The 16,776-nt window shown below is 53.7% G+C and overlaps 1 protein-coding gene across 4 annotated transcripts in view; it reads left to right on the forward strand.

The window, feature by feature from the left end:
• Nucleotides 1–16,776, forward strand: part of NFIC (nuclear factor I C) — a 72,362-nt gene that overhangs the window by 42,818 nt on the left and 12,768 nt on the right. For all 4 annotated transcript variants that reach the window (XM_018050815.1, XM_018050811.1, XM_018050812.1 and 1 more), the window contains exons 3-7: nt 3,480–3,551; nt 7,661–7,735; nt 8,674–8,797; nt 9,410–9,534; nt 15,313–15,438. In XM_018050815.1, coding sequence (XP_017906304.1) covers nt 3,480–3,551; nt 7,661–7,735; nt 8,674–8,797; nt 9,410–9,534; nt 15,313–15,438 — 522 coding nt within the window. The remainder of the gene's footprint in view (nt 1–3,479; nt 3,552–7,660; nt 7,736–8,673; nt 8,798–9,409; nt 9,535–15,312; nt 15,439–16,776) is intronic.

A 16,776-nucleotide genomic window follows, 5' to 3' on the forward strand; every position in this document is an offset into this window, starting at 1 on the left:
ATAGTTCTTAGTGGTGAGAGACTGGATGGGTTTCCTCTAAGATAAGCAAGACGAGGACACCTGCTCCCACCACTTGTAGTCGACAGGGTTTTGGAAGGCTTGCTGCTGCTACTGCTGCTAAGTCGCTTCAGTCGTGTCCGATTCTGTGTGAGCCCATAGACGGCAGCCCACAAGGCTATCCGTCCCTGGGATTCTCCAGGAAAGAACACTGGAGTGAGTTGCCATTTCCTTCTCCAATGCATGAAAGTGAAAAGTGAAAGTGAAGTCACTCAGTCATGTCTGACCCTTAGCGACCCCATGGACTGCAGCCTACCAGGCTCCTCCACCCATGGGAGTTTCCAAGCAAGAGTACTGGAGTGGGGTGCCATTTCATTCTCCGTTTGGAAGGCCTAGCCAGCACAATCGGGCAAGAAAAAAAATCAAGGCATACTGATTGGGAAGGAAGAAATAAAATTAGCTCTGCTTGCAAGTGATACAATTGTCTACACAGATAATCCCAAGCAATCTATTAAAAAAAGGGGGGGGGTGGAGTCTTAGAACTAATATGTGAGTTCAGCAAGGTTGCAGGATACAGAATTTTGTTGTTGTTTAGTCACTAAGTCATGTTGGACTCTTTTGCACCCCATGGACTGTAGCCCACCAGGCTTCTCTGTCCATGGGATTTCTCAGGCAAGAATACTGGAATGAGTTATCATTTCCTTCTCCAACAGCTTAACACCTCCAAACCAATTCTGTTTCTAAATTTTAGCAATGATCAGTTAGAAACCTAAATTAAAAGGACTTCCCTGGTGGTCCAGTGGTTAAGACTCCATGCTTCCCCTACAGGAAGTGTGGGTTTGGTCCATGGTCAGGGAACTAAGATCCTGCATGCTGTGCAGTCAAAAGAAAGAAAGGCCTTAACCAATTTTTCTTCCATAAGAAAAGAGAAAAAGGAAAGAAACTTGAAAACACACTCTCATTTAGGTCCCCCAAACCTACCATGTATTGAATGTCAGTTTGGCACCAACATTTTACAGTTGTTATTAGCTGACATGGAGACCTGACAAACACTGGGAGGTGGGTTGTGTTATATCCTCATTTTACAGATGAGGAAGGTGAGGCTCAGACACATGATATGGCCAGCCTGAGGTCAAGAGCAAAGGATGAGGGCGCCAGACTAGAGCCAGCCATAGCCCAGCGCCATGGCTTTCAATCCATAGGAAGTAAAAGCACCCAAGGCAGAAACAACCAGAGAGTAATAACAGTAATGAAACTCTCCTCTGGTGGGTGAAGTGCTTACAGCTCTGAGGGAGACGCTGTAATGATGCCCATTTCACAGATGCGGGGAGTGAGGCATGGGGAGAGGCCCGCAGTCCCGGCTGCCTAGTTCCAAAGCAGGAACACACAGACAGCACTCAAGAAATACCCCCACCTCCTTGGGTAGGCGCCTGAGTGCCAGTCGGGCACCGCTGCCTGCTGAGTCCATATGGGCGCTGGTTCTGGAAGAGGGTCTGTGCCCGAGGCCTGGAGCCCAACGGCTGGCTGCCCGGGCTGGGCCCTTCCCAACAGTGGCCACCCATGCCCAGCCACGCAGCCATTCAAGCAGGACAGGCTGGCTCCAAGGGGCTGCTGGCTGCCCAGCCCGGGAGTTGCCACGGGGCGTGGGGCCCAGCCGGGCACAATCCCCTTGCTGCTGCCCAGCCTTGCCCAGCCGAGCTGGCCGCACAGGGGGCTGCCCAGCCAAGCCAAGGAGGGCTGCCTGCATGCGCTTCTGTCGTGGATGGGACGTGAAGGCGGGGAGGGGGCCCACTCCTGGGTTCTTTACAGCATCCACGGTCTTGGCTGCCAGCAGGTGCTCAGCACACAGTGTGTACAAAGCTGCAGGTTCCATGCCGGGCAGATGGCATGGGCTCAGTGACTGTTGTGAGCAGTGTCATCATTACTATTATCCCCAGCAACCCTGGGTGAACTGAGGCCCCAGGAGGGGAAGTGACCTCCCCAGGACCACATGGCCTCGGATGCTCCCAGAGCTGGGATGGAAACTCAGGCACCGAACTGCAGATGCCAAGCAGTTTATGTTGGTTGCTGCATGTCCGGGCACATGTGCAGAGTATGAATTAAATTAACAAGGGGAGGCTTCCCCGGTGGGCCAGTGGTTAGGATTCTGCAGTTCCATTGCCGGGACCGTGGGTTTGATCCCTGACCGGGGAACTAAGATCCCCACAAGTTGCTCCCCTGGTTGGGTGGGGGGAGATTAAAAAGTAAGTAAAAGAAAATGATACACTACTGTAAAAACAACAACAACAACAACAAGGGGTGTAGTGCAGGCACTTTTTCGGCATTCTAACCATCTATTTTCTTTGTCTATAAAATGGGGACACTAATAATGCCAGGGAAGTGGCTCGTAATGGTTTAAGGGAAGGTATGAAATGAGAACAACAAAGCGCCATATCTACGGTCATCTTAGGGACTTAAAAATAACAATAATAATAATGGGATAGATGTTACCATGTATATAGAGCTCAATATGCCTTATACTGTTAATATCCCCTTGCCACCTCCTGGCAACCCAGTCGGGCCTGTGAAAAGCTTTCACACATTTGAAAGAGAAAACTCTGAGGCTCAGGGCAGGTAAGCAACTTGCCTGAGGTCACACAGCGAACAGCCCTGGGCTTGGAGTGTGGCAGGAGGCAGGGGCCTGATTCTTTCTCCATCATTTGATGGTGCTTCCTGCCACCTTTGTCCTTGACCTGAGACATAAATGAATAGGGCTCTAGGGGTTCTGTCCATCTGGGCTTGGCCATGTGCTCCCCTGCCCCCAACCCAGGGTGGAGGGTGGGGGTGCGGACTGCAGAGGGGGCTGGCGTGACTCGCCCTCCATCTAGTTCTCTGGAGCCAATAACGCTGAGCTCAGCGTCTGTCTGCTTCACCCGGCTGCCAAGGAGCCTGATTATTTTTAGATAAGATGGGGGGGGCGGGCGCCGGAGTGGGAGGGAGCCCCCAAGTTGGGCAGGGGAGGGGGAGATCACAGCTGTGGAAATGTGTCCCTCAGCCCCCTCTCTGGGGACCCTGAATAGCAACCCAAGACCATGGGCTGGGCTCCTGGGACTCTGAAGGCAGAGGAAGATGGGAGGGGGCCTGAGGGGTCAAGGACTCACCTGTCTGGCCCTCAGTTTTCCCATCTGTAAAATGGGCATGAGGGTTCCCACCTCATACAGTGGAGGCAGGATTAAATGAGTTATCCTTACTTGACAGAAGAGGAAACTGAGGCTCAGAGAGCACTTCCCTATGACCAAGCCAGCTCCTGCACTTGGGTTCTCACCCATGACCCCAGTGACAGAAGACATTCATGACCCTCTGTGGTAGCAGCCAGGGAACGCCATGCTCCAGACCGCTGTCTCCATGGTGCTGGTCCCAGCTAGTGCTGGGCTGACGCCTCCTCCCCTCGGGATAGGGACCCCTGTGGCAATGTCACCAATTCCCCCTCCCTCTCTTTGCAGATTCAGAGCAGAGTGGCAGTCCCCGGGCAGGGATGGGCTCCGACCAGGAGGACAGCAAGCCCATCACACTGGGTGAGTCTGGAGGTGGCGGGGTGGAGGGTACGGTTACATTCCCATCTTTTATTTAGGAGTAATTTTGGGAACACCCTTTGTGGGTTCTGTGTGGTCCTGTGTGAGCACATGAGTCATTCCTGGAGTAGGTGCTGCTATTTTGCAAGGAGGAGACTGAGGCCCAAAGAGGCATATGAACCTTCCAGGGGCATGCAGGGAGCTGGGGTTGGAACCCATGACCCTGAGCTCCAGCATCTGGGCTCAGAGGTGCTCCCCCAACAGTCTCACAGGATGTTCAATGAATGAGTAGGACAAGTCAGTTCTGTGTTGGGGTGGGGTGGGGGGGTGGTGGGAAGCAGGAGAATTTGCTTGCATCAGGGCTGGGAGCAGACACCTGAAGGACAGAAAGGTTTTGGAAGCTGCAGAGGTTTTGCTTCTACTCTATCCCCTGGCTCCTATCTGTCACAGTCTTGTCTTCCCTGAAGGGGTCAGAGGGCCCCTGTGAGCACTTGAGTCACATATTGCCCCTCCCCCACCCACAGCCCTCAGGGTAAAAGCTCAAGTCCTTCCTGCAGACCAGGAGGCCCTGTACAACCTGCCCCATGCCCTCCGTCCCCCACCTCCTCCTTCTCTTCCCGTTGCTCACTCTGGTCCAGCCACAGGGGGCCTCCTCACTTCTCCTCCAATATGCCAGGCACCAGCCTGTCCCAGGGCCTTTGCACAGGCTGTACCCTCTATCTGGACAGCTAACTGCTCTGTCTCTCTCAGATCACCCAAGTCTTAGCTCAAATGCCTCCCTCTCAGAGAGATCTTCTCTGAGCTCCTTAGCTCAAGCCACCTGGCCACTCTCAATCCCAGCCCTCTGTTTTAGTTCCTTTAGAGGAAGTTAGTGATTGTGTATGTATTTGCTTAGCTGCTTAGTGATTGCATATGTGTTTGCTTATCTCACCTGGTGGAACATCCCCTCCTAAAGGGCAGAGGTGTTTGTCTTGATCACTGCCCTGTCCTCAGTACCTAGAACAAGACACAGTACACAGCACATGCTCAAAAAACATTTATAGAAAGAAAAAATTAAAAAAAGGAGAGGAGGGTTAAAGCAGAGAGGAAAAGGGAAACTAGAGAGAGAGTACACCAGGAGCGAGGACAGAGGAGAGATGAAAAGGGAGAAGGGAAGAAACACGGGGTGGATGAGGGCATCCCCCATGGAACGTCCGCCGCAGGCATGCGCAGGGAGGCTGGATGGTTCCAGGAGCTTCACAGGCCCCCGGGCCACATCTCACTGGCCGTCTGTGACCTGAGTCCTCCTTGGCCTCCTGTGATCCCCACGTGCCTCCTTCCAAGCCAGATGTTCGAGGCAGGCTGCGGGGGCTGCGGCGTTTGGCCGGGTCCCATGGGGAGCTCCAGCGTCTGGTGGAGGAAGTCACTTCCTCCCCGCCCGCCAGGGAGTCCCCTGGAGATGGAGCTGGGCGAGCGCTGCACAAACAGGAAACCCCTGTGGGGGGAGGGGGGAGGGGCGTGCTGACAGCAGCTGGCCAGCTGGGTCAGCAGGAAATGGCCATGGCCACTTCCCCTGGACACTGGGAGCCACCGCCCTGTCCTCCTCGGGAATGTTGTGGTCCCCAGCCTTCTATCATGGGCCTAGGCAGGCAGTAATTGCTCAATAAATGGTGGACACAAAGCTCTTAAGCAAGGAGGGGGTTTAAGTGACGGACAGCGGGGGAGCCCACCCCTGCTCTGCGCTCCCTGCGGCTAGTGCTGCCCCCTAGGGGCCCTGACAAGAACTGCTCCTACCACCGCCTGAAACCGAGAGCTGCCACCTCTATTCTGACCGCTCTCCCGGCTCCAACTCCAGCCCTGTCAGCCTCCAATTCACCAAGTGTGTCCCCACCCCAGGGCCTTGGATTTCCCTGATGGTCCAATGTTCCACGTTCCCACTGCAAGGCACGCGGGTTCGATCCCTGGTCAGGGATTTTCCGCACGCTGTGTGAAAGTCACTCAGTCGTGTCCAACTCTTTGCAACCCCATGGACTATACAGGCCAGAATACTGGAATGGGTATCCAGTCTCTTCTCCAGGGCATCTTTCCAACCCAGGGATCGAACCCAGGTCTCCCGCATTGCAGGAGGATTCTTTACCAGCTGAACCACTACGGAAGCCCAAGAATACTGGAGTGGGTAGCCTATCACTTCTCCAGCAGATCTTCCCAACCCAGGAATCGAACTGGGATCTCCTGCATTGCAGGCAGATTATTTATCAGCTGAGCTACCAGGGAATCCCCACACACCGTGTGGTGCCTCCAGAAAAAAATGCCCTATGCCCTATGTTCCAACCCTAGGGCCTTTGCATAAGCCATCCCCACTGCCAGGAACATTGTAGCCCACAGGCAGGTGGCAAAACATTGAGTTTAAGATCATCCTCTGTGCCAGGGGCTGTCTGGGCACTTCTCAAATTTAAACTCACATTTCTCTTTTCCACCCCTACCCTTATGTCTTGGTTGAATGTCACCCTCCCAGTGAAGCCTTCTCTGAGCCCTTTGTACAAAATAGGTCCCCTCTCCATCAGGCTCCCCCACCTTGCCTGCCTTGCTACGCCCTGACACAGCTCATGTTTGGCTTAATGATCTTTAAAAGTTTTTTTAAATTGTGGTACAACACACATAAAATGTATCATTTTAACCATATTAAAATGTACCATTCGGTGGTATTACGTACATTCACCAAACTGTGCACACATCACCTGTCTAGTTCCAGAATATTTTCATTACTCCCAAAGCAACCCCATCTTCATTAATCACTCCCCTTCCTTAGGTAACCACTCGTCCACTCTGTCTGTGGATCGGCCTGTTCTGGATCTGTCTCCCATCAGTGGAATCACACCCTGTGTCCTTCTGTGTCTGCTTCTCTCACTGAGCATCCTGTTCTCAGGGTCCGTCCACGTGGTGGCAAGTGTCAGGGCTTCTCTCCTTTTCATGGCTGAGAGATGCTCCCATGTGTGAAGGGACCACATTCTGTCTATCCATCATCACTGATGGACATTTGGGTGTTCTCTGATTTCAGCTACTGTAAATCATGCTGCTATGAACATTTATGTACAAGGGTTTTTTACTTCCTGCTCTTATGTGGCTTCCTTTGCCCACTCCAGACTGTGAGTCCTGGAGAGCAGTGGCCCCTGTTAGTCTTGTTCCCCATGGTTTCCCCAGTGTCCAGCTCGGAGGCAGACACAGGAAGTGCCAGGGAAGCACTTGCTGAGAGAGTGGGTCCTGCCTGTGAGGGCCTCTGGGCAGGACAGGCCTGCTCCCTCCCAGCTGTCCATGTGGGTCAGGGCTCTTGCCCTCTTGGGGCCAGCCTCAGTTTCCAAATCTATGAAATGGGTCTAAACCACCCCATCCTGGAGAGGAGGCTGTCCAAGTGTCCAGACAGCCCCTGGAACAGTGAAACTGCCTTTAATATTAGGCAGGAGTGGGTCTAGGCACACTGGAGATTTTAACTGCTGCCTGTGGACCCTCCATTCAGCCCATGGTTCTGAGCCCCTGCTGTCTTCTAGGTTCTGGTCCAGGAACTGGGGATGCCATAGAGCTCCCAGCCTGGCAGCAGAAAGCTAAAAGACTGCAGTGTCACATGGGGCGATAAGTGAGGCAAAAGGACTGAGCTGGTCCCTCTTGGGTTGTAGCATTCACATCTCACAATCACCCAGGCTGACAGGGTGTATGGTCCCCACTTTTGAGACCAAAGAGGTAAAGTGACTTGTCCAGAATCACACACCAGTGGGCACCCTAGCTGGGACATGAACCCAGGTCTGGCCTCCACTCGGGTGTGCAGCCTGCCATGCCACAAAGACCCTGGAGGAAAGCTGGGAGGCTGGAGGACAGGAGGCTGGCTGCGGCTGCGCTGAGAAGGACGGAGCAGAGACTCAGGAAAGAAGATCTGCTCCAGCTGCGTTAGGGCAGAGGACTCCTTCTCAGCCTGGAGGGGTTGAAACAGCCATCCTCCCCCTGCAGTCAAGGAGGATGGGGTAGACGGGGGTGCCTGGTCATGCACCCCAGAGTCTGGGCAGCCCAGAGGTGTCAAGGTCGGGGAACAAACCCAGCTCAGCCAGACGCCTGCTGAGCCCCGTCCTCCATCTCTTTTCCAGACACCACTGACTTCCAGGAGAGCTTCGTCACCTCTGGTGTGTTCAGTGTCACTGAGCTCATCCAAGTGTCCCGGAGTAAGTGTCCCCACCTACCCTGTTCTGGGACCTGCTGGGGGAGGGGGGCAGCTGTCAGGAAGAAGAAGTGGCTTTGGGATGGGGGCTCCCAGGGGGAAAGGGACTCACGGAGGGAGGAAGAAGGAACCCATATCCCTGCCCCACTCCCCCTCGTCCTCTCCAGCCACCCCTATCACTAAACTAAGGTTCCTAGGAAGGGCAGTATGCAGGCCCTTTCCAGAGTCCAAGGCCAGGCTAACATGCCCTTCCCCAGGAAGGACTCTAGATGCTGGGTGGAGGGGCCAAACGAACTTCTGCCCCAACATCCCCCTCTAGGGGCCTCCCTCACTCCATGAGGAGGAGACCCCAGAGGGTCTCCCAATCTGCTTTGCCTCTTGTCCTTTTGCCTTACCTATGGACCTGCTGGGGACCCCCCACCCCCCAGACACCTCCATTTCAAATCTAAACCTCAGGGAGCCCTGGTGTCTCAGATGGTAAAGAATCCACCTGCAATGTGGGAGACCTGGGTTCAATCCCTGGGTTGGGAACATCCCCTGGAGAAGGAAACAGCAACCCACTCCAGTATTCTGGCCTAGAGAATCCCATGGACAGAGGAGCCTCATGGGCTATAGTCCGTGGGTTGCAAAGAGTCAGACACAACTGAGTGACTAAGCACAGCACAGCACCCTACCTTAACCCTAACCATCTCCCTCCCCATCCAGATCAGCAGAGCCTGGCCTCGGAATGCTGGGAAGCTTGGCCTCTGGCTCAGACTATGTCTCTGCCTCACAGTGTGACCTTGGCCTCTCTCAATGGCCTGTTCTTCTGATATATAGAATTTAGGCCAGTTTCAGCCAAACTAGTGCCAGCCCCCAGAGGGCTCTCCCCACCCCTGCAGGGCAAATCACAGTCCTGGACCTTGTCCCCTCCCTCACCCTCCTCTCTGTCGCCTTCTGCAGCACCTGTGGTGACTGGAACAGGACCCAACTTCTCCCTGGGGGAGCTGCAGGGACACCTGGCATATGACCTAAATCCAGCCAGCACCGGCATGAGAAGAACGCTACCCAGCACATCCTCCAGCGGGTATGTCCCCTGGGCCTCACCTCTGGGCATTCCATAACCCCACCCACCCACCTCCATCCAGCCCCAGCTGGTTCATTCGTTTCCGTGTTTCCACATTCCACCTGGAAAACTCTTATTTATCCTTCAAAATCCAGAACCCCACACTAGACTCCCACAGCCTAGAGCCCTACTGGCCCAGCTCTTGAGATAAGAACACAGCCAATGATTCTTGCTGAGATATGCTGTGTGACCGTGAGCCAGTCACATTATGTTTGCCTCGGTTTCCTCGTGTGTAAAATGGGATCATGATCCTACCGGGTTGTTCTGGGGATTACAGCAGCTCAAGAGATGAGCCAGGTCTTCAGGGCTTTAGTCTCCACTCTGCTAATTTTCTAGCTTGGACCTCAGCCGAGTCCCTCCCTGTCTCTGGTCCCAGGTGTCCCATCCAAGTAACGGGCAGATTGTAACAGGTGTTATCTGAGGGTCAGGGGCAAGTCCGCGGCTCGCGTGGCGTCTCGCGATAGCACCCTCCTCGCCCCGCCCTTCCCCCAAGGGCCGGAAGTAGCGACGCCCGCTGGGCCCCTTGCGGTAACCGTGGTAACCGCCCTGCTGGCTTCCTCCTTCGCCCTTTAGGAGCAAGCGGCACAAATCTGGCTCGATGGAGGAAGACGTGGACACGAGCCCCGGCGGCGATTACTACACCTCGCCCAGTTCTCCCACGAGTAGCAGCCGCAACTGGACGGAGGACATGGAAGGAGGTGGGCCTGGCGGCGGGAGCTGGCCGGCTTTCCGGTCGGGGTTACCGCGGCTGGGACTACGTATTCCGACAGGCACTGCGCGGGCGCCAGAGAGTCGGGAGTCGGCCTGGAGCCATGGGGCCTCCTGGGGATTGTAGTCGCGCGGGTTGCGTTCGGCTGGACGTAAACTCCGGGTTTGCATTCCCGGAGCTCTTTGGTTCCACTCTGGCCGGCTTTCTTGCCCTCTGCCTGTAAACAGGCTATCTCTGTGAGTTTCTTGCTCTACAGAATTGACTCAGTATAGATTCGATCAGCAGGGTGCTTCTTCTTGGGGTTCCCCGTAGACCCTCCAATATAGGGTCGCCGCTAGAGGGTCCTGATACATAGGTTCCCTACTCACGGGGGTCCTTTCTGGAGTTCCTTCCCGACCAAGATTCCCATCTCCAGGGGATCTTGGTATGGGTGATTCCAGTTCCATAGGAGCCCCTCTTCTCTTATAGCATCCTTTCCCTGGCAGGTTTTCTTGTTGCTTCTTTGTCTTCATAGGGTCCTCTCCAGAATGTCTGTCTCATGAGGCCCCTGTTCTGTAGGGTCACCTGTTTCATAGAGGCTCTTTTCTGTTGAGCGCTGGCTCCTCCGGATTCTTTGTTTACTAACCGTCTCCCCAAGGGCATTCTCCAAAGGCTTCCCTTTGGCGTTTCCATCTCCACCGTCGTTGTCATCTAAAGAATCCCTTTATGGGAATTCCCTAGCGATTCAGTGGTTAGAACTTGGCGCTTTCACTGCAGAGGGCCCTGGTTGGATCCCACAAACCGCGGGGCGCAGCCAGGGGGAAGAAAGAGAGAGGCAGTCTTTCACCTTAAGATTCCGCTCTCTAGTGAGCCAGCGCTAGACATAAAGGAAGTGGTTTGCAGAGTCGCCTGTGGAGAGGACGTCCCTGGCATTCCTCAGGTTCTCTTGTCCCCCAATTTTAGAAGCTTGGCTTTACTCGATGTCTTTTCCCTTACGATTCACCCCATCATATAGCCTAGTGGTTATGAACGGTGGACTGTTGAGTCCCCCAACCCTTAGCAGCTTCCTGGTGCCCCCACCTCTCTGTGCCTCAGTTTCTTCATTTGTAAAATGAGGGTGTTAATACCTACATTACCCACTCCATAGGATTGTTGTGGGGATTAAGTAAATTTATGATATCTAATGTTCCTAAAACAGGCCTGGCACAGAATAAGTACCCAGTATAACTTTAGAATTTATTTTGTTCCCTCCTCCTCCTCCTGTTTCCCTCTTCCCTACTTATGTAGAGCCTGATGTCTTATAGAGATATGTCTATACAAAGTGCCATACCTATAGGATCCTTGAAAAGTATTCTAAGATTACAATTAAAAGGGCAGATTCACTAAAATGGAAAAGAATCTGATATATATATATGAAATTGAATCATTTTACTGTACACCTGAATCATCATAAATAAACTATTCTTCAGTAAAAAGAAAAGAAGGAAGGAAGGAAGAAAAAGAAGGCAGGTTCAGGCATCAGAGAAACAAAGGTACAAATCCCAGCCCTGCCTTTTGCTCACTATGGAGGCTGTGTACCCTTGGACAGGTGACTTAACTTCTCTGAGCCTCAGTTGCCTCATCTCCAAAGTGGGAAGATGAGAACGATCATTCTTTTGGAGAGTTGAAAGGAGGACATGGTGGAATGTGAATAAAGCAACCATCTGGCATGTGATAAGTGACCAGGAAACAGGAGGGTTTCTCAGTGTTCACGTCCTTATAAAATTCCCATCTCTTTGAATCAGTCTGTAACACAGCTGGTTGTGACATCTGAGGTCCCAAGGGTCCTCCCTCTTCCTCATTGTGGGCTCCCAGAGCAGGTACCTAATGCTGGGGGGACCTCTCTCTGTTAGGCACTATGGACCTCTCTCTAGGACCTCTCTCTGTTAGGCTCTAATTTATGAGTCAGTGTCTCTATGGTTCTGTCTCTTTGAGTTCCCTATCTCTCTCAAGTTTGTCTCTATAAAGACCTGCATTCAATAAGCTTTAGGTCTGACTGCAGATAACAGAAAACTCAACAGGAAGTACATTTCTCTCTCAAATAGATGTCCAGCCATCAGCAGCCCTGGGCAAGTGTGATGTGAGGGTTTTAGTCTCCTGCATATGCAGCACTGAATATGGTTTTTATTCCTACATTGTGGTCCAGAGTAACTGCTGGAGCTTCAACCATCATGTATCATATCCAGCCATTAGGAAAGAAGGGTCAAGTATGGGCATGTCCTCCCCCTTTAAACATAATTCTCAGAAGACTCACTTAGCTCTTCTGCTTGTCTCTGAGCCCCTGAGTTAGTCCTAAGGCCATAGTTGGCTGTGTGATGGATGCTGGGAAATGTAGTTTTACTTGGGGCAATCGTGTGCCATCTCAAATTCATGGTTCTGTTACTAAGAAAGAAGGATAAAGTAGATATTGGGAGACAGTGAACTTCTGCCCTGTCATTTCCTGATTGGAAACTCAAAAGCACTTCTCATTAACTCTGTAATTGAAGAGATTGTCTACATATAAAGTATATACTATTTAGAGCTGAAAGACAGCCTGTGCTGGGGTAGCCATAGCAGTCCTGAGAGGAAAAATTATAGCCTTCAGTCTGTTGATTAAGAAAAGAGGAAGGCTGGAAATAAAGAGCCCAGCTTTCAATACAGGATGCTCAAAAAAGAAAAACAGCATTTTAAAAGGAAGGGAATACTGGAGAGAGTCACTAGGGCTGGATCTGAGAATGACATGGCCGTGACAGGGGAGGACAAGAAGGAAGCCTGTAACAGCTTCTGGTGTGTGATAGGGAATCACAGAGCCAGAAGGGGATGCCAGAGGGGGTGAGTCCCCCTGGAGCTCCCATTGGTTGCCTCAGATGATGACAAACTTGCTTCCTTCTGTGGGCATCTCAGTGGGCATCACACACAAACACAAACACACAAACCTCTAGTGTGTGCCTGTCCCTGCTTCCCTGTTGCTCACAGCCTGTTGGGGAGATGGATTCTGTCTTTTCCTCCCCGCTCCTCCTCCCCCTTCCTCTCCTTCCCTTCCTACACTGCCTCCTCCTCCTTCTCCTCCTCCTGACTTCCTCCAGCTTCCTGTCTAGACAGCCCCCAATTAGCTGTTCATTAAGGGGGTTAAGCTGATTAGAGCAGTCTCTCCCTTCCTCCGCTGTGGCCTCCATGGGCAGCAGGCAGCACTCAGCTAACTCCCAACCCCAGCCTCCACACTCCTGCCTTAGGGGAGCAGAGGCCTATTGCTGGGGGTGGCGGGGGCGATCCAGCCCCTCTAGGACAAGACCACCCCACCCAGTCCAGGCAAGACCCCCTGCCTAGGCAAGACACCCCCCACCCAGGCAAGACCCCTGCAGCTACATCTCTCAGGCCCCTTATACCGGCTTCCAGGCCTTTGCATCCTCCATGCCCAGGCCAGGAGTGCCAAGAGTGCCTGTTCGTGTGGCCACCTCCTCCCGAGGCCTTCCCCGATTACTCAGCCAAGCCTGGCAAAGAGGGGATCCCAGAGTGCTCTGTTCTCGCTGCTTCTGTGGCCCTTCGCCAGGAGACATAGGCCCTTCACAGGCAGTTATTCCATTGTGGGGAGGGGGGTTGGCTTACCTCATCCCTTTTTTAACTTTGCCGGGTGAGGGGGCAGGTGAGGGTGGCAGAGCATTGCCTGTGGTTATGGATTGGGTTTGAGTCCCAGCTCCACCACTCTGTAGCTCCCCAGGGTCTCACAGAGGGTCCTCACCCAGGTCATCTCTGCCCCCAAGGGACACTGGGTGATGTCTGGGGCATCTCTGGCCATCATGACTGGGGGGCTCCTGGCTTTGAGTGGGTGGGGCCAAGGAGGCTGCTCCACACCCTGCAGAGCCCAAGATGGTCCCACAGAGGGTGACCGGCTGAGATCAGCAGTGCTGGGGAGAGCATCCCACATAGTAAGTGCCCACGGAGTGGTGGCGGTTCCTACCAGAACTGTGCTCTGCCCACCCACCCATCCACTTTGCCCACCCTCTGCCCATGCTGTGTTGTGGGCCCTGGAGACTAGAAGGCTCCACCATGGTGGGCTGCAGGGGTATGGGCTAGTTTGTGGGTCTCAAATGGGGGAGGTACAGGCCTACCTGTTAGATGAAGAGTGTGTGCTTAAATGGGGGACAGACGGCATTTGAGACAAGCAAGTGGAAAGATGCTGAAGGGAGCGGGGCACCTATTGGCACCTGTCTCCAGTTAGGTGTGTATCTTCCACCGGCGGCATAGGGATGCTCAAGGAGGACGTATACATATGTGTATTGAACAGAAAGATGGCCGGTTGCATCAGGATGGAGTGGTCAAGGGCACACCTGCTAAGTGGAGAGATGCTTACTTTGATGGGGCACCTAGGGGCACCGTGTTAACTGCCACGGTTGCGCACGTGGGGCTGTTCCCGGTGTGTTTGTTGGATGAACTAGAAATGTTCAGATACAGGAGCATCAGATGGGGTGTGTGGAACATGAGGGTGACTCTTTCTTGCAATGCGGGGCCTCCCTGCCCCCACCCCACGCCCTGGCTCCCTCAAGTTCTGGAAGCTTTAGAAAGGCCTGCAGAGGTGTGGCTGGGGGTGGGTCTGGGCCGGGCTATTTCCATGCAGGACAGGCTGTTCTAGGAGATCCTAAGCGAGCGTCTGACAGCCCTAACCTCATTCTCAGCACAGCCATGCGCCAGCCGGGTGCCTGCTGTGCATGCAAACATGCGCGTGTGTGCACACACACCCTCCATGGCTGCAGGGACCCACACATCCCGCCCTGGGTCCTGCCAGCTCCTCCTATCCCTGGGAAAGCCCAGACCTGCTCCCAAGCGCCTGCTCGGCTGACTGGTCCCTCTGGACCGCCAGCCCCATCCCAGGACATGCCACCGACCCCCTAAACAAACACACAGTGGGTGCGCACCCAGAGCCATCACGGGCAGTGGTCTTTGTAATGGCAAAAGCAGTTTTGGCCTGAATGCCCTTAATGGGCCTGACACTTGGATTGGGCTCACGCCCCCACCCCCGCCCCCAGCGGTGCTAGTGCAGCAACCAGAGCGCCCTGTGACAAAATGCCTCGGGGAAGAGGGTGCAGCAAGTGTCCCAGATGGGACAGTGCTAGGGCCACATGCAGGTGTCAGCGCACAGAACCACGGGCAGGAGACCGCAGAAACAGGGCCCACTTACTTTATACCATTCTTTCATTCACTGAGGCTGAGCTGGAGACCTTCTGGGTTCCCCCAAGGCATTCAGGGTAGGTAGTGAGACCCCTATCTGCAGAGGAATGGAAGCAGGTGATTCCAGCACATGGGTTTGTGCTGGATCCTGGTCTGACAACTTTACCTGTCGTATCTCATTTAATAGTCACGATGACCCCAGAGGGAAGGTTCTGCACCCCCAGGAAGAATGCTGGGGGCATAAGCATAGAGCCACTTGGACTTTGGGCCAGACCTTCCCCTCTGCCCACACTGCTGCCTTCTCCAGGGCTCTGGCATTCCCCAGGGGATGAGGGCAGCCCTGAGCTGACCCACGTCTGGAAGAAGAGAAGATGCGGGCCAGGCTTTGTTATCCAGGGGCCCATGAGGCATTAGGCCCCTCATCCCCGTGGGCCACATGACCTTGGGTGGCTCCTGCCCCGCTCTGGACCTCAGTTTGCCCTCTCTGCAATGGGCTCCCGGCCTCTTGCCCACGAGTGGCTGGTGGAAGGACGGGGAGGCCCAAGGGTCCTAGGAGTGGAGAGACCTTGCCTGCAGGCCCTTGACTATCTGGCTCTCCTTGCAGGCATCTCATCCCCAGTGAAGAAAACAGAGATGGACAAGTCTCCTTTCAACAGCCCATCTCCCCAGGACTCACCTCGCCTCTCCAGCTTCACCCAGCACCACCGGCCCGTCATCGCCGTGCACAGTGGTGAGCACTGCGGGCCCCAGCAGTGGAGGGGTGGCTGGGCCCTTTCAACAGGCCCCTTGCAGCCAGGGAAGTCCCACCAGTTGTCTGACTACAAGTCCTATTGCTGTAGCCTCCCATCCAGGCAAGAAAGCCTGCAGGTGCTGTGGCAGAAAGCACCCAGGCCTGACTCTTTGGAGGCCTCAGTTTCCCCTTTTGTACCAAGACGTGCAGCCAGGGGCTCATCTCTCAATCTGCTCCCTGTATGTCATACTCAAGTGACCCATGGACAGATCCCAGGGTTGGACCGCCACAAAAAGAGGCAGACACACAGGACACACACGGTGTGTCACACACGGACCTCCCTGGTGGTCCAGTGGTTAAGACTCTGTGCTTCCACTGCAGGGGCCATGTGTTGATCCCTGGTTGGGGAACTAAAATCCCACATGCTGTTTGGTATGGCAAAAAGATTAAAAAAAATTTTTTTAAAGTTTAATAAAAAGGCCACACACAGGCCACACAGGAATATGGATGCTCCTGGCCACCCACATGGGCAGCATCACACTCACAGCAGCAGAGACAGATTCTAGCCACCACGGGGCTTGAGCTAAGCCAGTCACCCGTCCATCAGGGCTCCCTAAATGTCCCCCACCCAAGGCTGTCTATAGAACCAAATGAGTTAAATCAGATTGAGTTAAACAGGAACCTGAATGTCATCTGTTGTCCCTTGGTTGTGATAATAATGATTTGGTGCCATACAAAGGCAGGTATGTATACAGGACAGAGGCAAAAGTCAAGATAGCACAGCAGTTTAGACTGGGACTCAGCAGAGCAGGACCCCCAACTGCCACCTGTTCTTGTAAATAAAGTTTTATTGGCATAGGGCCACACCCATCCATGTACACATCATCTGTGGCAGCTTTCAGGTGACAAGGGCAGAGTTGAGTAGCCCTATCAGAAACCCTATGGCCTGGAAAGCCAAAAAGATTTACTGTCTGGCCAGAGAGAGAGAGAATAAAGGGGAGTGACCACTAATAGACACAGGGCTTCTTTTGTGGGGAAAGAAGATGTTCTGGTATTAAAAGTGTCACTGAATTATTTAGAACAAGAGAGAAAAAAAGCAAATGCCACACTGGACTATTACTGAGCAATGAAAAGGGGTGAGACCCTGACACTCGCTACCACGTGGATGGACCCTGAGGACATGGTGCTCAGTGAGGGAGGCAGACACAGAAGGACGCACAACGTGTGACTCCACTGATGGGAAACGTGCAGAGCAGGCAGATCCGCAGACGCAGAGAGTGGGTTCCTGGTGGTCAGGGGCGGGGGAGGGAATAGGAGTGTTGCTAATGGGAACAGGGC

Source organism: Capra hircus, chromosome 7 (genome assembly GCF_001704415.2).
Source record: "Capra hircus breed San Clemente chromosome 7, ASM170441v1, whole genome shotgun sequence".
NCBI classification, from domain to species: Eukaryota; Metazoa; Chordata; class Mammalia; order Artiodactyla; family Bovidae; genus Capra; species Capra hircus.